Genomic DNA, 21,267 nt, shown 5'->3' with positions numbered 1-21,267 from the left:
GCAAAAATCGATTGCTTGGGTACCTCTGTCCCATTCGTGTTTCAACCGTGAAGCAGTTGTGTTTGCATGGCTGTGTTTCGGTTTGAAGGGTGGGATATGGCGTGAATTTACTGGGTACAGAGCAATAACACCTGAGTCCTCAGGAATGGCAACGCATGGGGGGTATCATGGGCGAAACAGTATACTCTGTTATGTCCATGGTACTGCTCATGTCTATAGGCGACGGTTACCACTTTCCATCAGGTGGGTCGTCAGCTCGTTTGCCATTCTAAGTTGTATAAAAAAAACATACAATATTCATTACACCAGTCAATCTATTATATCAAGTCTATCATTTTATATATGTATGTTATATTGGGTATTGTTAATGAACCAATACTGTATTAACATCACAATATTATATTGGAATAATTAATGTCAATTCAATAGATAATTATCAAAGATACCAAGACACGCCCTAGGTCCCATAAGGAGTAGGTATAGAATCGTGCTGCTCTTAAGTACTCTGGAACTGGATTTCTCAATCAAGTTTAAATTTTAAGCGCTTTAAAGCGATCTATATATTTTATATGTATGCTACGTGTAATATTCACATACTATGAATCGATTTTGATAATTCCTTTTTCAGTCGATAAGGTTTACTTCCGAATTGATCCTATTTTTGTCACAATTAAAATTGCTATTTAAAATTGTTTGCAAAGAAATATATATAAAAATATATATATAGTATGTATATATATATATATATATATAGTATGTATATATATATATATATATATATATATATATATATATATATATATATATATATATATATATATATATATATATACTATATCTGTATCCCGCTTTTTTACCTACTCGTATAAGTACATGATATATACTATTTGCTATGTTAGTATATAACCTACACGTGTACCAAATTCCGTACGAATTCATTTATTAGTTCTTGTGTGAAAGAGTTATAAACAAACATACATTCATCCATCCGTCCGTCCGTCCGTCCGTCCGTCCGTCCATCCATACATTCTTACTGACTCGTATTTATAATATTCAGTGTATTCACAATAGTTCTTATCGTATAATGATGGCATCCTATAAGGTGGCTCACTTAACGTCTTTACGTGCTCTCCCAAGTAAAAAGCAATTTTTAATAATGATGACCAGGTAATAGAAGACGACTCTCCACTACAACAAGTGATTGAGGTACTCCCCGAGCTCGTCGAGAGCATATACATGATGTGGGTGCTGTCTAAAGGATACCGCACCGACGAGACGATGGTGCCGCTGCTGTCCAGGGTCTCGTGGGCCCTCTGTGATAAACTCGAGAGGTTCCTCAACGTTCACAAGCTGTTTGAGTAAGTTTCATGTTATTAGATATTGGTAGTAATATGTAGATATTAGGGATGGGTAATATATATTATTTTTAATATATTCGTTATTGCGCCAATCTATGATACTTCTATATAGAAGTATCAATATATTGGTCCATATTTTTAATATATTCGTTATTATGTATTAGGACTTCTATATAGAAGTAACAATATATTGATACTTCTATATAGAAATATTAATATATTGGCCCAATAACAAATATATTAAAAATCTGTTATCTAAGTAAAGTAATCAAAACAAAATGAAAATAGATATCTGACTTTATACTATGTACATGTAAAATCCTGAAAAGATACATTCAGATTAGTTCCATATTTTTTGTATCAACATCACGTCGGTAGTTTAGTTTTGTACCAAAATAACTGGATTAGCTACCATTGGAGTCGATGTTTTCTTATTTACCAAAGTCTCTTTTTGCAACTTAGAATGGCAAACAAGTTGACGGCCCACCTGATGGAAAATAGTAACCGTTGCCTATAAACATGAACAGTACCATGGATATAACAGTATATACTGTTTCGCCTATGATTCTCCTAATGCATTGCCATTTCTTAGGACTCGGGTGTTATTCCTCTGTACCCTATAAATTCCCTGCCATATCCCACCCTTCAAACCGAAACACCACATGCAATCACAACTGCTTCACGGTAGAAACACGAGTTGGACGGAGGTGTCCAAGCAAATGACTATTGTACAAAGTCTCCCTCTGGTATAATCAGTATCAACCAATTATTTTTTTTATACCACTGAGGTGGCAAACAAGCATACGGCCCACCTGATGGTAAGCAGTTACCGTAGCCTATGAATGCCTGCAATACCAGAGGTATAACGCGCGCGTTGCCGACCCTGAAGAAACCTCTTTAACCCCCTTTTGAAAAACCCCATGCTGTAGTCTCGTGGGAAAACCTCGGCAGGGAGCTCATTCATTATCGAATATCAACAAATCAATATTAACTAGTAAACCAAACGAAGAGATCCTGACGTTATCCCGCGCCGGGCAGAAGATAATGGAGCTGTGGCACGACCTTTACAAGGAGACGCGGCGCCACATCGAGCTCAGCGGCAAGGGCGCGCGCTGGGAGTTCGACCAGCCGCTGCTGTTCACGAGCACCGACTACATCGCCACCGTCGCCCGGGACCTCGGCAACGTCGTGCAGGTGCATATTGACTGTACCCTCTATATCAGGGGGGGGGGAAGTATTTGTTAGAAATGCGGACTAACAGTCCCATTGCTAGCCATATACCCTGTCAGGTCCACCTCCACGCGGTCTCCCCTGGAAACCATCGTGCTGAATTCCAGGTGTATTCATCGCAGTGGGCTAACTGACCTGCCTTTTCATTCTCACCTATCATCCATCACTGGTAATCCGCCATTGTATACCGTTGGCGCAGGCGAGGTTACCATTCCATTATCATCCATTAAAAAAAGCACTCATTATATCTCAGTAATAAAACACTTTAGTTTTCACTCCACAACTTAGTTATTTTCTTTTTTTTTTTTGTTGTATCACACATTTACTATATTACCTATTATCACTTATTTTTCCGTTTCGTTTCGCTTCTTTTTTTATTCTTCTGTACAAATCCCTAATTGATGCTTGATATATTTTGCTTTTAATAAATTTAATGATAGACACGTTATCGCACCCGTATGCATGGTATGAATTGATTCGACATCTGATTCTTGGTAGCTAACGTATCTACTATTGTATTTGCTATCTTTCAGATTAATTTATTGAAATAAAATTAAATGATCTATAACTATACATACTAATATTATTATGTACATAAAGAGAAAAAAAGAACTCAAAAAATACTTAACCGACGAATACTTAACGCCTATCAGCGTAACAGCGTAATAACATAGGCTACATTGTTTTAAAAAAGGTTTTGAAATCTCTTCAATATTTCGCCAATTAAAGCTATTATAAACTACTAATTTCTTTCTATTTATCTACATGTATGAAGTCGAGTGGGACAGCTAGTTATTAAATAAATTATTATTTCTCCCCCTAAAGGTACTAATAGATTTCGAGCGCATATTCGGTCTAGAACTGAAGTCGATCATCAGCGATCCAACTCAGATCGACGACGTGCGGAAGCGGGTCAAGAACCTCGTGTACCCTATACGAACGGTCGACTTCAGCGTGTTCGTGTTCGACAACAAGGAGAACTGGGACGTGATCATGAACGACTTCTGGAATGAGGTGCGCTATTTGGAAGAGGAGGCCAAGAACTACATCAACCAAAGTTTTGGGAATTTACGGTGAGTATGCAGCGACATAAGCAAATTTTTTTCTCCACCAAGAAAAATGGCTGCTTCAATAGTCGTAATTAATATGGAACCAACACAGAAGTAAAACCTATTGATTCCAAAAAGATCTGTAAATATCGGTTAGAATTGAAAATTTTATAATACGATAAAACTTAGTTGCTAGAAAATCTGGCAAATTTGAAAGTTCTTTTGGAAGTCGCTTACAAATGGTGAATTAAATTAAAATACGTTTATTACTAAAAAGAAATAACAGGCTTTTTATAATGTAACTAATATCAAGTTACATTATAAAAGGCCTACATTACCATCAGATCGCAAATTTGATCAGACCCGTATCTGGAGAACTAAAATGTAGATAAAATGGGATAAAGTGAACAAAAGGTCCTTTATTACCTACTACTAATTGGAAACACATTCTGTTTAAATTACTGAGTAATCTGTAAAAACTATATAATCAAACAAGCAAATCAATTTTACCCTAATATTTATTAGGTCAGCGGAAGAGGCTTTAACAGTGCTGCTAAAGTTTCTCGAGTTCGACACGCGCGAGTCAATCCGTCAGCAACTGTCCACCAAGTTTGATCTCGTCATGCGACAGTTCATCAAGGAAATCACCGCGATAGAGGACAAGTTTACTGTGCGTTATCACTCATTCACTGTATCAGATCCTGCTTATAAACTAATATTTACCCATTACTTTGTCCAAGTAACAAAATATATTGATTGGCTGCAATAAAAAATAAATAGTGCTCGCGTGTGTGTGTGAGTGCGTGAATACTTGCGTGCATGCGTGCGTACTTAAAATTAGTAGCACGATTTTCTTAAATTTCTAAAGTTTGTAATTGTAATTGTACTCAAATAATATTTAATTTTATAGCGATATCGAAAAAATCCGCCTTTACTTCGGAACCATCCACCTGTTGGTGGTGCCATCTACTGGGCAAGAGCTCTCTTCAACAAAATGAAACAACCCATAATTAAATTTCAAAAGGTAATATAATGTTATTATTATTACCTACAATGAATTATGATAGTGCAGGAAGTAATTTATGGGTTAAATGGGACAGAGAAATTTAAGCGTACGGATATGTAACGCCTACATTCTTAGAAATGAAAATGCATGGTACTCCTAACATGAACATCACAAATCGTTAAATCGAAGTCAAGCATAGACTGCAACTTTCCGACAACTCGTTACTTTATGAAAATTTCCTTAGTAACTAGTTCTATTACGATTATAATGTTATGGCATACATTTGTGCTAGGTACCAGAGCTTAATGACTGTGAACAAAAGAAAGAGGCCTTTCAACAATACAAGGCGTTCTCGAAGATCATCAAAGAGTATGAGGAAACGAAGTACCAGGAGTGGGTACGCGGAGCCTCCCAGGTCGTCGACAATATGATGAAGCAAAACATACTCAAGGTGGTCTTCAAGAAAGGGGATGGTCAGTTTCATATCTGTTAATATATATGTGTATCAGTTTCGTAGCTCTTAAGAGAAATAGATGCAGTTACCTACTAGGAATTTGCTTTTATTTTTTCAAGCTAACTCGGTGGACAATGACGGTAAGTTTTGCATACAAAGTTCTTCTAAAACTTATAAGACCGTTTTTTTATGGTCTTTAAGTGAATACGATCGTTATTTCATTTTCTAAGTAAATAGGGCTTAAAGAAGTGAAAATGAAAAATTTTGCAATTTCTCGTAATAATCCTTGAACGAAGGTCACTGATCTGATGTATTTTATTTGATAAAATAATTTTAACAGTTTATTTGGTATGCCCAACCATACGACATCATTTAAAATCAGACATGTGAACTACAACACAGGTAATATAATATTTTTTTTATTATAAAGAGCCCTCGCCATCTTGTGGACGCGGAATGCAACTAACGGCAGCGGGTAAAGCGCACGTCGCCAAGAAGAAAGCGTCGCTACAATCGCTGCGGCCCGCAGATGTCGTCAATAAGGAGATCGCTGACAAACGTCGTAGGGATAAAGCGCGTAAGTTGCACAAATTATTAATCAAGAGCTTAAATTTCTTACTGTTTACAATTATCTAGTTATCAGTATTAGTTGCTTGTTAAACAATTTTGATGTGTGACAAAGATAAAGAGTCCGACTGTCATAATTTAAACTGAAATATCCGGCTTGAAGGACCGTTTCTTTATTCCTAACAGAGTCAATTTAAATATACTGTATTTTATAATTAATTAATTAATACAATATTGTGCACAATAATCAAACATCATGTTTAGCCAAATATTTTGGACTATATGGGCGTGGCATAACTAATTTATTCCCATTGATTGGCATGTATAATAGATATTGTTCTTGTAAATATACCTTAAATTGTTGTTTTTTTTTAAGTGATGCTGATAAGAATCCCAGGTCAACACTACGAAAACGTCAGATCGCCGAGCTCAATGTCTCTGTTGGCAAAAGAGGGGCTGGTAATGATTATAAACATATTATAAAAATTATAAATAAAAATATATGGGCAGTCAGCTTGTTGTCATTGCACATTTTAAATATTAGCTGTATCCCTCGGCTTCGTTTGTTCCAATTGTGATGTTAAATAGCCTGTAACCTACCTTAAGAAATCATCTGTCAAATGCAAAAAAAAAATATAATTCGCCCGGTGGAACTACCGGGCGGACGAAAAGATTAGCACGATAAAACTGACTTTTCCGCTTTATAAATTATTAAATATATGTAATTAACTTGAATGGCACGTTTAAACTAACAAACAAAGTTTTCCGTTTTATATATTAATAAATATATATACCTAATTATCATGAATAAAATAGAGAATGAATTAAGGATGGAGGCTGCTGGTATGCCGCCTTAACCGCTAGATATTTGGCGTGAACATGGAGACAAGTGTACTGTACTATAAAAGTTTCTTTTATGAAATTTGAAATACAACTACCTGACTATACCACATAATTATATGGTATATTTTTACAGACTGACGTAACATGGCGCGATTTGACCGTTCACAAGCTAATGCAAGAATATGACCTAGAGTTCCAACCGAATTTTGATAAAGAAATATTTCTGGTTATACACGAAGCAGAACTTATGGAACAACTGGGTATACCGCTATCTTTTCTACCTGCATGAAATCAAAATCCTTTTAAAGAAGTGTTTTATTTGTAAATCTGAACATTTTCTTAGAAAAAATGGATCTGAAAGAATGGATAACTATAAAAATTTCTGAACTGTCCAGTGGTCGAATCAGTAGGAAGCTAATAATATTAATTATACCCTATTATATGTATTTTTTTTTATACAACTTAGAATGGCAAACAAGCTGACGGTCCACCTGATGGAAAAGGTAACCGTCGCCTATAGGCACGAGCAGTACCATGGACATAACAGAGTATACTGTTTCTTGCATGATACCTCCCATGCGTTGCCATTACTGAGGACTCAGGTGTTATTCTTCACGCCAGCGTAAATTCACGCCAGTTTACTCTGAATATGTATTTATACTACACTCTCGTTGGATTCGTACCTACTTTATAGAACAAATCATCGAATACTGTCAATGCATTGATTTTGATTTTTTTTTTTAATTCACCACATTGTTTGTATTGAAGATTATTTATATACCAATCTCTTTATTCTTCTCTATTTTTGTTTATAATTTACTTTTGTTCTTGTATATGAAAAAATATGCATAGACAGACGGAATGGTTAATAGTTCCTTTTTAGCTATTAGAAACCCTAAAAAAATATATCAAAGATTTATTTTCCCTCATCATATGCTACAGTTCTACATTTTTCGATTTAGGTTTCGAACTCCCCTCCAATATAAGAGACGTGGCAATGCAGAAATCCCGACTATACTACGAACTGGAAGCGTTAGAAGGTGTTATAGCTAAATACAACGCGAGCTCCGCTTCGCTGAGCCCCTCAGAAACGCACCTGATGAAGCGCCACCTACTGGACATGGAGCGACACATCCTGCCGGGACTCACGCGTATCACCTGGACCGCGCTTGGCATCAACGACTATATCAAGGACATCACTAAAGGTACATTGTTTTTTAAAGCTGCACGTAATTTTAATGCAAGTTAAATTAAGTCCTTTACTGACTTTCTTTTCCGAATTCTATATATCAGAGTGAGCCACTGGTACTGCGACGTCATATTTCGTTGAAAACTTTTGTATAAAAAAAAACCTGACATAAAATTAAACAACAACAAAAACTTCGAGTCGATTCGACTTATTGAACAGTACAATAAATCCAGTACGAGAGAAGGAAAAAAAATATTTCGCTGATTTGCAATTTCGCAATAAAAGCGAATATTCTGAATAAAAAATCTTTGAGCCATTTTTCAAAACTTAATTTTGCATGATGTAAATAAGCCTGGTGCTGCAGTATAAGTTACATTCAGGCAGACAATGAATTGCAAAATCGGAGGGAGGATCAAACTTTGCCCATACTTACACAAGAATAATCTTGTGATGTGTTGAGTCACTGTATTCAGTAATTTATTTGCCATTTAAAAATTTTAAAGCGAAACATTAGTGTATTAGGTTTTGTTAAACCTTTATGCGTAATTTCCCTCCAAGCGGTGTACCAGCAACTAAAATAATTCAGTACCTTAATTGAAATCTTTAGGCGAAAATTCCCTCCAAGCGGTATATCAGCAGCTGAAAATGGTAGAAAAAGAGATCCAGTTCCTGATCGATCAATTGGAACAGTTCGACTTATTCCCCTTGGTCCGGCCGCAGAACTACGTGGACCCGGATACTGGCCTACCTGACGATACCTGGCTCTATCCTTGCAAGGTTTATTTTTATAACTTTTAATATTTTATTGAATTTAATGAGAGTTTTTCTTATTTTTTTCTCATTCGATTGAAGTAATGACAAAAAAAAACCCGGTTGCTTTTTTTTAATACCTTCTTTTTCCTAATAACTAAAACCTACAAATATACTCGTATTTTAATAATTTGTGTTTCGTCACTGTCTTTTGAATTAAGAAAATAATTCAAAAGAAAAGTCAAAATACTACAAAGACTAAAATAAGTTTGTTTACTTTTGACGATTTATAAATAAAGATGTTATTACTTTAATATAGAGTTAGATATATAACTTTAGTGAGCAACTTTAGCTTGCATCTAATCGAGGTTGCGTGCCCAAAGAGTTCTTAAATGAAGACGTTACTTATTGTAAATATAGAGTTTTGCTAAAGTATCAATTAAAATAATTAGTTTCCCGTTCCATAGACATATTTTGTAGAAGTGGAGAATGAGCGACTGGAACGTGTGGCCACTTTGTCTCGCATATACGAGCGCATCGGTCCCATACTGATGAAGCTTGAATATCTGATCCTGGGCTCCAGTACTGGACAGTCCAACGTCATGACTGCATATTATACGTACTGGGAGAAGAAGATATTTAAATGTCTAGTTAAGTAAGTTGTGCAATAGCTATACTAATCATCTTTTTTTTTATATAACTTAGAATGGCAAACAAGCTGACGGCCCACCTGATGGAAAGTAGTAACTGTCGTCTATAGACATGAGCAGTATGTATTTACGCCCATGGACATAACAGAGTATACTATTTCGCCCGTGATACCCCCCATGCGTTGCCATTCCTGAGGACTCAGATGTTATTCCTCTGTACCCAGTAAATTCACGCCATATCCCACCCTTCAAACCAAAACACAGCCATGCAAACAATCATCTATTTTAAATATATGATTTCTATATATCAAATAGTAGTAACAATCTAAAATCAAATCATAGTATTCATAAAATGTTACCACGTTCTCCAAAAACTCATGTAGCCGAAATATGAAAATAATGTACAAGTTTTTTCATGGCAAAACGGGCACTCATATGAATTTATAAATAGTCATCAGCTGAAATTTGAAACCACTGTAAATCTGTTTTCCAATTATATCTCTTTACAAATAAGTATGAACTCCGATGATATGCATAATGTTGAACAAGCTATCTCAGGACGTTATGTACATTTTTTTGGAAAATCTTCTTCCTATAGACTGACGATTGAGAACCTGGAACAATTCCAACATATGCTCAGCGAGAAGACACCGCTGTTCCAAGTGGACGCGGCGCTGGTGCCGCCTGACATCACTATGCGGCCAACTGCGTCAGAGTGCTGCAATATACTGCAGTACAACATTAAACACTTCCTCAACAGGTGTATACACAGCTTTATCCTATAACGACAACCCGGCTATTGCAAAAGAAGGGAATTGTTAATAATAGGGACTAACCTTAGTACGTTGACCTCCAAACAGTACCCTCTGAAGACCGTCATAATGAATTCCTGATAAACTCATTGTTGTTACCCAGCAGATTGCGTAGACTGGAGCCTGTGGCGGCAATTTTGAGGCCAAAAGTTACAGTTTCATTAACAAAAAAATTGTAATGAATGTGACGACGTCGGGTCTTCTTACCCACTTAAATAATACGGCGGATGAGTTAGGAGCATCGGGGCGAACCCCACTACCCCAGCTTCAACTCCGGAGGCGACAACTTCCGGGTCGCTGGATCTAAGCCGACATACAGATATTAGAGTATATCGGCGTAGCATCTTTTCATGTTTGTGGCAGTTTCATGTTGGTAGTAGAGTAATTAATATAATTGTGAACTTAGGTACCGCATTGTAGAGGGCAGTAGGGGCGCAAAATGTGTAAATCCGCCACTACTGCTGCCTCGCTATCGTAAATCAATAACGCAGGCGTTGAACACACGCATTAATGCTTTCACGGTAAAAATTGCTCATGCAGATACTCCATAACTACTTATTTAATCAGAGAAAAAACAACCAAGCTTACTTCTTTCAGACTAACAGCTTTTCCACGATGGATGAAGAAAAGTTGCTTACCGTGCCCACCGCAGCGGATCGCGGAAGCGACCGGTAATGAGTACTATGTGTTCTCATTCTTCGAAGACGTACTGCGGGTGGTAGCCGTCAACGACCTCACGCTGCTCATACAGGACACTATTTACCGACTAACACAAAATATCAACGCGTACATACAGAAGTAAGTTCGTCTGTAAAGCACAAAAGATCCCAAGCGATCGAAATCAATCTTTTGTGCTTTACACTACACACTTACATTTGTAAGTGTGTATTATAATGACCACATATGCGAAATATGCTTTACTAAGTTTTATCCATTTGGTGTCGTGGGTGCTTCTTTACAGTACGTTTATATCTGTACAAATATAACAATCTAGGTGGGGAAGGATTGTTAGTAATGGAGACTAAAGGCTCCATTTCGCGCAATATACTCAACCAGGTCGTAGTCCCCCCTGGAAACCATCGTGCTGAATTCCAGGCGTATTAGCGCGGACGAGTTTACCATTTTATTGTCATTAAAAAAATCTTTCTTTCAACCAACTTTATATCACATAATATTACTAAACAGGCAACTATTGCCTATAGTTGTTTTCACACATAGTTGACATACATATATTGTAGTAAAACTCGAAAACCTGCCACCTGAACAATATGGTAACAGTAAACTACTATAACCTGTGCCTCGTAATAAGACTAAAAAGTTATTATTGTTATCAGTTACCAGAGGGAGACTTTGTACAAAAGTCGATTGCTTGGATACCTCTGTCCCATACGTGTTTCAACCGTAAAGCAGTTGTGTTTGCATGGCTGTGTTTCGATTTGAAGGGTGGGATATGGCTTGAATTTACTGGGTACGGAGGAATAACACCTGAGTCCTCAGGAATGGCAACGCATGGGGGGTATCATGGGCGAAACAGTATACTCTGTTATGTCCATGGTACTGCTCATGTCTATAGGCGACGGTTACCACTTTCCATCAGGTGGGCCGTCCGCTTGTTTGCCATTCTAAGTTATATAAAAAAAAAAGTTTAGGTGCCACTTTATTATTAAATACAAAAGAACTTTCCAGGTGGTACAAATACCAGCACTTATGGGCGTTCGATAAAAGTCTATCGTGTGAGAAGTACATACAGAAACACGAGCAGATCCACAAGTACGACGAGAAGTTTTTCTTCTTCGAGGACATCATCGCTGAACTGGATCACCATGTGAAATATGTGGACGTTGGCGCAATCCGAGTCAACCTCCGGACTATCATAAAACAGGTGCAAGACCACGCCCAAGAGTGGAAGAACACACTAGGAAATTGTATTGCCTCTAAAACAAGGATAAATATGTACGACCTGAAAAATCAAATTGAGGTATGAACAATTATTTTTTTATGCTAACTTTTATTTTTCTTTTATCATTCATCTATATTGGAGTCAAACTTATTTAGTTTCATCCAACGGAAATATTTTAAAGCGAACCTACTTTTAGTTACAAAAAAATATTTAATAATTTTTGGGATATGTATTTATTATATATCATTCGTTAACAAAATGTGAATAAATAAATTGGCTTAATGACTATTGTCTTATTCACATATTTTTCATTACATCTGCCCTTCATACGCTTTCTCTTTGGTTAGGTGGTAGAGAATGCCATATGGCATTAAGCTCGCAACTTGTATAAATATTTATTATGCAATAAAGAATAAATAGATAAATAAGTAAATGACTAACGTAATAAAAGTAATACCACTGCTGTATTTTTCTGGCTAACCATACTCTAATCGTGTCTCTCAGTCTCTGCGCATGACGATGAACATGAACATCAAAGGGCTGGAGGACTTCAAGCTGGTGATGGCGACCATCACACAGGTGCAAGCGATGACCATCACCGCGGAGGTTAAGTACCGCGACATGCAGGAGACCTTCCATATGCTGCGGCAGCATGGAATCAATGTGAGTATAAGGCCCTTTAAATAACTTCTTTTTTATCACCACTCTATTTCATACCCAGGTTAGCGTAACAGGCAATTAATGGAATGAAGCCCAGTATACTAGTGAAAGTGTAGGAAAATGTGTAATTAAACCCACACCAAGCCGCAATGTCAGATTATTATTGTATAAGGAATGGGGAGAGACCTGTATCCAGAGTGGGATATAGCTGGTATCTATATCTTTTTCAGTAAATATAGATAGATAGATAGATAGATAGACAATTTATTTGCATTACTTACAGCACACAAATTACAATAAAAAAAAAAAAAAAAAAAAAACATACACGTAATACACAGCAAAAGAGACAAAAGAATAAAAATAAAAAAAAAAGCACAAATAAAAAAACAAAAATACAAAAACAAAATACATAATCTAACAATCTCCTTTGTTAACATTCCTTCATGCGTGTGCCATAGTAACACAAAATGGTCACAGATCAGTTTATTGCTTTGCCCTTAAAAGAGCAAAACACTGATATTCTGCTGTGGCCAAGAGTCAGTCGCGAAACTTTTCATTAAAAATTTACAATATAAATATACATATATATACATATACATACATATATCCCCCAACCATCATGGTATCTTTAATTTTATTCACTGCAGTCCTAAAGTAAGACCCGTTACTTAATCCTGTACCACTGAACAACTGAAATTATCAATATATCTTATGAATATGTCATGGCGAATCCAAATAAAACCTTCTTTACCAGGTATCAGAAGAGGACCTTCAGTTCGCAAAAGGCCTCGAATCCTCTTGGGGTAGTCTGTATCAGACATCACTTTTCCGTGGCAACACCCTCGAACAGACCAAGGAGAAATTCTCCAAACTCAACGTGGTGGAAATTGCAAACTTCTTGAAGGAACTCGACAATTTTGTGGAGAAGTTCGACCTCGAAGGGCCAGCTACAGTTGGTGATGATATGAACAGGGGCCTTCAGTTGATGGAGGTTGGTATTTCTTCTAAGCCTCGTATTCCTCCCACTTTATTTAATCAAAAAACCTAAACGTATTTACGCTTAACAGCCAAACAAATTAGCATCCTCACACGATAGAACCTGGATAGTTATATACAGTTCGGTTTCATACAAGTTTCCTCATGCGAACGCTTAGTTTTCCCTGGAGACTTCAGTATAGAGTACTTCAAAAAGGACTTTTTAAGGTTTTTTCAAGATAGGCAATGTGCACATGACATTCCTGGTGTTGCAAACGTCCATAGGCTATAGTGATCGTTTACCATCACACTGCTTTTTTTTTTGTAATATAAAAACTATAATATATCTAAGAATATTTGACATTTTTTTAATATTTTTCTGTTCTTAAATTGACTTACTCTTAATCCATTCTGTATAAAAAGGAATTTGCAAAATACTTCGACGAGCTAGAAACTCGTAAACGCATGCTGCAAGCAGCAGAACAATTATTCGACAACCCGTTGGCCGATTTCTCAAACTTCAACCGTGCCAAGAGCGACTTCCTCGCGATGGATCAGATCTACAAGATATATAAGGCCCAAAAGAATGCTAGAGAACTGTGGGCTAGGACACTATGGGTCAATCTCAACCCACAAGCCCTAGTCGATGGTATAGAACAGTTCTTCAAAGAGTACAGGTGAGTTTAACACGGTAATTTCTTCTTTATCTATCATTACACCAAATCTACATAGAAGTAAACAAATAGAGCAAAGGCTCTATACAAAAGAAAGGAAGAAAAAAAGAGGAGAGGCTAAAAAAGTTCTCTAGCTTCTTCAGTACCCCCCAACACAAATTTACTGTTATGATCAATGTCAACCCCGACGTAATTTTTTTTTATAAGAATCTCTGGCAACAAATCGGTTTAGTGATTCGGTCAACCATCACGCAAATACTAACGTTCACATTATTAGTAGCAATTTATGTCAAGAAGAAACGTATAGGTCGCTTAAAGTATCGACCTATATGCTTGCCACTGTCATTGAATAAAAATCAAATAATGTTTTTTAATTATTAGAAAACTACCGAAAGTGGTCCGTCTTACGAACGCCGGTCTGATGTTAGACATGAAGATGAAACAGTTCAAAAGTATAGTACCGCTTATGGTCTCGCTCAAGAATGAGGCGATGCGCGAGAGGCACTGGAAAGAGTTGATGGCAAAAACCAGTAAGTTTTCGAACTATTGTTTCCTTATTATTATTATTTTTTTTTTTTTTACAAATAACAATATTTCATTTCCCTAAATAATAATATCGGGCTTAAGAATGAGGTTATCAGCTAACTTTTTTATTTATTGAGGAATTTTGTATATAACATAGAATAATCTTGTATAGAGCGGTGTCTCTGTCATACTGCAGTGAGGATTTTATGTAATGGTACTATGTCTGGTCAATAACCGTTTCCATCATCCAGAAATCACAATTCAGTTACGCCTTTGTTGCTAAGACCTTACGCTGACCCTTATATTGGCCTTCTTCCTCTTGTGATAGACCGTTTACGGCCATCATCATGAGCGTAGTTATACGAATGTGTACCTTATTGATTGTGGAAATAATTATCAAAATTGGTTGAGAACTAGTGAAAATATTACGTAATATTACATAGTGTACCGATAAATTGAAAACCTATTTTTTGACATAATATAAAAGTTTTGTTCACGCTCGTAGACATAGATTTTAAATTATGCTTAACTTATTACTCCCTTATTAATATAAACGTCAAACATTGCGTAAATGTATTTTAGTTAGTAAAGTGTTTTGTCTTTTTCTTTTGCTCTAAATTCTCAAAAGTGACAAAACACTTTAATAACTGAAATAGGTTTGTAGGACGTTTTAGTTCTTATGAATTTTCCAGGGGGTTAATATTTACTCATTGACGTATATTATTCTTCAAATTCCGTACAATATTATGTAAATGTACATTGAACAGATCAGGACTTCGACATGTCACCGGATCGATTTACATTGGAAAATATGTTCGCTATGGAACTACACAAGTATCAGGACGTCGCTGAGGAGATTGTAAATCATGCTATTAAAGTAAGTTTCTTACTTAAATGGGTTATACTATATCTAGGTAGACATAAACACCAGTAATTATAAAAATCTATTCAGAACTAGCTATATTTCGCGGCTTCGCCTGCGTAAATCAGTATATAAAGTATCCTATGTACTAAGTTACTTTATATTATTCTCAATTTCGTGTATAATATAGTATATGGCATATATGTGTAAGTATATTTGTTATTTATATATATTTATTCGTTTATATATCTAATTTTAGTATATCAATAATTAGTAGTACCGCATTCGAGTATTCTGACACTTCCCTATGGTTGACTGGGAGAGAATGCTTTTAGCATTAAGTCCGCCATGTACACATATTTATACTAATGAATAAATAAAAAAAATAAAAATAAATAAGTTAATATATAAACTACCCGTTTATCAAATTTCATTTAAATCTCTTTGAATTTTTTTTTATACAACTTAGAATGGCAAACAAGCTGACGGCCCACCTGATGGAAATAGATACCGTCGCCTATAGACATGAGCAGTACCATGGACATAACAGAGTATACTGTTACGCCCATGTACCCCCCATGCGTTGCCATTTCTGGGGACTCAGATGTTATTCCACTGTACCCGGTAAATTCACGCCATATCCCACCCTTCAAACCGAATCACACCCATGCAAATACAACTGCTTCACTGTAGAAACACGAATGGGACAGAGATACCCAAGCAATCGACTTTTGTACAAAGTCTCCCTCTGATGTTGAAAAAATAAGCAGAATAGTGGCTTTGTATGTATAGGATATTAGGAGTATAGGATTTAGTTTTATATGAATATTAGTTTAGTTTTATATTGAAAATTAAACGGTAACCCTGCCCCACGCTATCTATCTCTGTATCTATCTACATCGTGCAGTACCATACTGTCGGTACTATGATAGATGATGAAGACAAGTCAGTTAACTCATCGTGACGAATTCATCAAGTATTTAGAGATCAAGCTAATAGGGCATTTTGTTAGCTACCCCCAATACTAGCAATATATCTCCATCAGCTGTTAATCTAACAATCCCCCCCCCCCCCCAGGAACTGGCGATCGAGCGTGGCGTGCGCGACGTGCAGGAGACATGGGCAACGATCTCTTTCAGCGTGACACGTCACTTCAACCGCGGCGAGGACCGCGGCTACACGCTCAACCCGTGCGACGAGATCATCGTCAAGCTCGACGACGATGCCATGTCGCTGCAGAGCATGGCCGCATCGCAGTTAGTGCAGCACACACTTATACTTCGTTTATATCTACAAAGCACTTTGCGTCGTCCTTCATCCTATGTATTTTTTTTAATGGCTGATAATGAAATGGCAACTCAACCTGCGCTATCGGTATACGCTGGTGGGGCACCAGTGCGGGGTGAAAGGTGACGATGAAAGCAGGTCCGCTAGCCAATTGTGACAAATTCCACTACAATTAATCACAATAGTTTCCAGGGAGAACCGCGTGGAGGTCGACCTGACAGGGTATTGCTAGTTATGAGGAAATTAGACCCCATTACTAACGATCCCTTTCTCCCCTCATCATATGTATTTTTTTTAATGGGTGATAATGGAATAGTAACCCCGCCCGCGCTATCGATATACACTGGCGGGGCACCAATGAAGGATGATAGATGAGGATGAAGCAGGTCAGTTATCCCATTGTGACGAATTCAACAAGAATTGTTCACGATGGTTTCCAGAGGGAACCACGTGGAGGTCGACCTGATAGTGTGTTGCTGGCAATGGGTTCTTTAGACCCCATTACTAACAATCCCTTCCCCCCTTATCATACGTATTACCAAAGAGTAGAACTCTCTCCCTGCTTATAGTTTTCCATCCAAATATAATCTACACCATTTTAAGCCAAATGTGAATAGGCTAATGAATAGACGTTGGCCCGCGAGGCCCATCTTAGACCACATTGCTTTCCATCAGGTGAGGTCGTGAGAATCGCGGGACCCTTCAAAAGTAAAAAATATATATACCACGCGCCTGAAACACTACTATCCTATATGTCTATAGGCGACGGTTACCACTCTCCATCCGATGGGCCATCATCTTGTTTGACATTCTGAATATTATAACAAAATATAAAAATCCCGTGTCACTTATTTTGCATTTTTGTTTTTATTTTCCATTAGAAAATTATGGTTTTTATAAGCAAAATTTTTTGCAAATTTAAGTTAAATACATAATATTATGTATACGTAAATGCAGTGGACAGTTAACGGCTGACGTGATGTTGATGATATACCTCAGCAAAACCAAAACTTAAAGATCACTTTCCATCAGGTGGGCCATCAGCATGTTTGCCATTCTAAGTTGCATAAAAAAATAAACTTAGGATAATGACGAAACTGAGTAATAAAACTAAATTTAACAAGCTAAGGCGCATATCATAGAGTTGCAAGATTTAATCCTCTTATAAAAATTAATAGTATGTCTTTTCTCACCGTAGCACTGATTTATTCTAGCTTCTTTTATCATAATTCAGATTTATCGGGCCATTCCTATCGGTGGTGCAGACGTGGGAGCGACGGCTCTCGTTAATATCGGAAGTGATTGAAGAGTGGATGGCGACGCAGCGCAAGTGGTTGTACCTAGAAGGTATATTCGTGGGAGGCGATATTCGAGTGCAGCTGCCCGACGAGGCTAAGAAGTTCGATGACATTGATAAAGTTTTCAGAAAGGTCGATCTGTTTCCTATTTAAGAACTTTAATACATATTATTTTTAAATATACAATCGTGACTTAATGCGAGGATGTCCTGTCGTAATCACGACGTAGTGCAATCCACGTCGAAACGTCGACAATAAAGAAGCAAGTATGTGGGTACTGTTTACTTGTAAAAACTTTTTCGTCGCGTTTACTCCCGATTGTGTATTTAAAAATGTGTAATTGGTGAGCCGTGTAAGTACCGGCATAGAATAGGCCACCCCTTCCTTTCCCGTAGGTGTCGTAAGAGGCGACTAAGGAAGCTTATAATCGAGAGATGGGAAGCAGCGTTCCTCTTAAAACATCACTAAAAGGCAGACTGCGGTTGTCAACTCGCTTGCCAAGCGTGGCAATTACTGGCAAGACCTCCTTTATGGGGGAAGCTATATTTAGCAGTGGACGGTTAAAAATTTATACATTTTTTTTTTGCATTCAGAAATGCAGTAATAATTGCAATTAGGCACAATATAAGGAAAGGTAAACTTATCTCAAGCCTAACGCGTTCCTTACTAATATTACTAATGTGAAAGTGAGTTTGTTTAAATGTTTCCTTTTAACGCCGTAATGTAATGGCTTAACAAATTAGTATAAAATTTGGTATACAGGTATTATATGAAATGGAAAAGAACATAGGCCACTTTTTATTCCAGTTAATGAACATATCGAGTCACGCAAATGAAGTCGCGGGTAAAAGCTAGTTTAGTAAAAAATAAGGAATTTATCTGCAGATGTATATATATTCAGTTGACGCCAGTTACCCAAGGGGAAACCTACATGAAACTTATGTTCATTATTCTTGTTCTAATTTCAGCTATTAATTAAAATACATATTATTACATATTTTAAGTTCATATTAGTACTCGTACATATTTTAATTTTTTTTAGCTAATGACATTCGAAAGTGGTCTTTTTTTACTTTTTTTATAGCCAATAACCGTAATTCATTTTATAGATTATGTTGGACACTGCTAAGCGACTGAACGTAGTTGATTGCTGTACTATTAGTGGTCGACTAGAAGAATTTATCAATTTGGGATTAGGACTACAAAAGTAAGATGTTTTATATTATATATACATATATATAATGTTATCATCATACTATTATAATAAATGTTTCTTTCTTCATATGCTTCTCTTGTAAACATTAACACCCTTATGCATAAAAACGTCAAACTTGTCATAAAACTATTTTAGCTATTGGAGTGTTTTGTCTTTTTCTTTTGCGCTAAATTCTCAATTTGTCTGACAGTGACAAAGCACTGCAATGGTTTGTAGGAGTCTTAAGTTTTTATAATACAGATTACTTGAGAGGTATTAGTATTAAGTTTAATAATATTATGATTTGTCGAATTTGATATATAAAATATATTCTAGTTTTTGCAATACTTTGGCTTTAAGTTCAGACCGTATTAAATATTTTTATATCCATGTAATTTCATTTTTATTATATAAATTTCAGATGTCAAAAGTCACTGAATGACTACTTGGACTCGAAACGTCGCATATTCCCTCGATTCTTCTTTATATCGACAGATGAACTCTTATCCATCCTCGGCAGCAGTGAGTGTAGTTGCGTTCAGGAACACATGATAAAGGTAAGGCGGTAATAATATATTCTATGACTTTCAAATCGTTAGTTCGTTATAATATTTTTTACTCCCAATATAAGGAGGTGAAGTTTTTGTTTATGAAGCTATTTGCTGTCTAAACAAATAAAATTATATAGTAAATGAACTTGTAAATTTTGAACCTAAATGTATTTCAGATGTTCGATAACATACGAGCTCTCGACCTGTACGTGGACCACACCAACCGGCCCGTGGCTGCCAAAATGATATCCGCAGAAGGAGAGGTATCAATAGCAATTATATTTCTTACTAGCGGCCCGTCCCGGCGTCGCACGGGTGGACATTTTCACATTTAAAAAAATGGCCATTAAGGCAGTACATGCTCCTCTCCTCCTCACTCCTCACCAATCATCTCTCACTGGTACCCCACCAGTTACCATTCCATTATCATCCATAAAAAAAGTATTAAGTCTACCTTTTGTACCACATTTTATTAATCAATAAAGCTGAAATAAATAATAAATAAACCATAAAACCATAGATAATGGACTTTCGTCGCGTGGTGTACACGGAGGGCCGCGTGGAGGACTGGATGAATTTAGTCCTTACAGAAATGCGAAACACAAACAAGTTTATAACAAAGAAAGCTATATTCTATTATGGAAAGAACTGGAGAGTGCCCAGGTGAGTTAAAGTTTTAAACTGTCTGTTATTGATTTATTCCTTAGCTGCCTTATCGTTATCCCGATATTTTCAGATCTTGGCTACATATGCAATCTTGGCAAAATTAATATTACTAGTAGTACTTTTGGCCACAACAGAATATCAGTGTTTTGCTCTTTTTAGGCAAAGCAAAAAGCTGAGTTGTGGCCATTTTGTATTACTGTGGCACACGCATGAAGAAAAAAAAATTGTTACTATTGTTATTATGCATTCTGATTATGATTATGATTTTGTTTTTTTTTTTAATGTTTTGTACAAATATTTTTTTATCTTTTTTCAATTTGCATTTGTGTCTTTTGCTGTTTGTGTGCTGCAAGTAATGCAAATAAATTATTTATCTATCTATCTACAGTTTACACAAGCTAATTCCCGTTGGACTGTCTTATCCTAATGTCACATGGGGTATCATGGACGAAACAGTATACTCTGTTATGTCCATGGTGCTGCTCATGTCTATAGGCGACGGTTACCACTTTCCATCAGGTGGGCCGTCAGCTTGTTTGCCATTTCTAAGTTGCATAAAAAATCCTATAGATACATATTAGACAATAATATAGAAAGAGATAGAATGATATTGGGTTACCTCACATTAATTTAATTGGATACAACAAGCGTAACTATACAAACAACTAAACAAACAAACCACCAGAGGGAGACTTTGTACAAAAGTCGATTGCTTGGGTACCTCTGTTCCATTCATGTTTCAACCGTGAAGCAGCTGTGTTTGCAT

The 21,267-nt window shown here is 36.5% G+C and overlaps 1 protein-coding gene across 1 annotated transcript in view; it reads left to right on the top strand.

The window, feature by feature from the left end:
- Positions 1 to 21,267, top strand: part of LOC113521858 (dynein axonemal heavy chain 10) — a 99,043-nt gene that overhangs the window by 10,768 nt on the left and 67,008 nt on the right. Inside the window, exons 15-40 of the mRNA XM_052899772.1 lie at positions 1,168 to 1,358; positions 2,354 to 2,552; positions 3,414 to 3,661; positions 4,163 to 4,307; positions 4,548 to 4,661; positions 4,936 to 5,116; positions 5,528 to 5,674; positions 6,041 to 6,123; positions 6,641 to 6,767; positions 7,470 to 7,712; positions 8,304 to 8,473; positions 8,914 to 9,101; positions 9,695 to 9,856; positions 10,506 to 10,706; positions 11,595 to 11,886; positions 12,313 to 12,471; positions 13,223 to 13,459; positions 13,867 to 14,120; positions 14,499 to 14,647; positions 15,410 to 15,519; positions 16,582 to 16,760; positions 18,026 to 18,221; positions 19,199 to 19,296; positions 19,706 to 19,841; positions 20,012 to 20,098; positions 20,356 to 20,498. Of these exons, the coding sequence (XP_052755732.1) occupies positions 1,168 to 1,358; positions 2,354 to 2,552; positions 3,414 to 3,661; positions 4,163 to 4,307; positions 4,548 to 4,661; positions 4,936 to 5,116; positions 5,528 to 5,674; positions 6,041 to 6,123; positions 6,641 to 6,767; positions 7,470 to 7,712; positions 8,304 to 8,473; positions 8,914 to 9,101; positions 9,695 to 9,856; positions 10,506 to 10,706; positions 11,595 to 11,886; positions 12,313 to 12,471; positions 13,223 to 13,459; positions 13,867 to 14,120; positions 14,499 to 14,647; positions 15,410 to 15,519; positions 16,582 to 16,760; positions 18,026 to 18,221; positions 19,199 to 19,296; positions 19,706 to 19,841; positions 20,012 to 20,098; positions 20,356 to 20,498 (4,439 nt within the window). The remainder of the gene's footprint in view (positions 1 to 1,167; positions 1,359 to 2,353; positions 2,553 to 3,413; positions 3,662 to 4,162; positions 4,308 to 4,547; positions 4,662 to 4,935; positions 5,117 to 5,527; positions 5,675 to 6,040; positions 6,124 to 6,640; positions 6,768 to 7,469; positions 7,713 to 8,303; positions 8,474 to 8,913; positions 9,102 to 9,694; positions 9,857 to 10,505; positions 10,707 to 11,594; positions 11,887 to 12,312; positions 12,472 to 13,222; positions 13,460 to 13,866; positions 14,121 to 14,498; positions 14,648 to 15,409; positions 15,520 to 16,581; positions 16,761 to 18,025; positions 18,222 to 19,198; positions 19,297 to 19,705; positions 19,842 to 20,011; positions 20,099 to 20,355; positions 20,499 to 21,267) is intronic.

This window comes from Galleria mellonella, unplaced genomic scaffold, assembly GCF_026898425.1.
Source record: "Galleria mellonella isolate WM207_F2 unplaced genomic scaffold, CSIRO_AGI_GalMel_v1 utg63, whole genome shotgun sequence".
Taxonomy (NCBI): Eukaryota; Metazoa; Arthropoda; class Insecta; order Lepidoptera; family Pyralidae; genus Galleria; species Galleria mellonella.
This window is presented reverse-complemented; position numbering and strand designations above follow the sequence as displayed.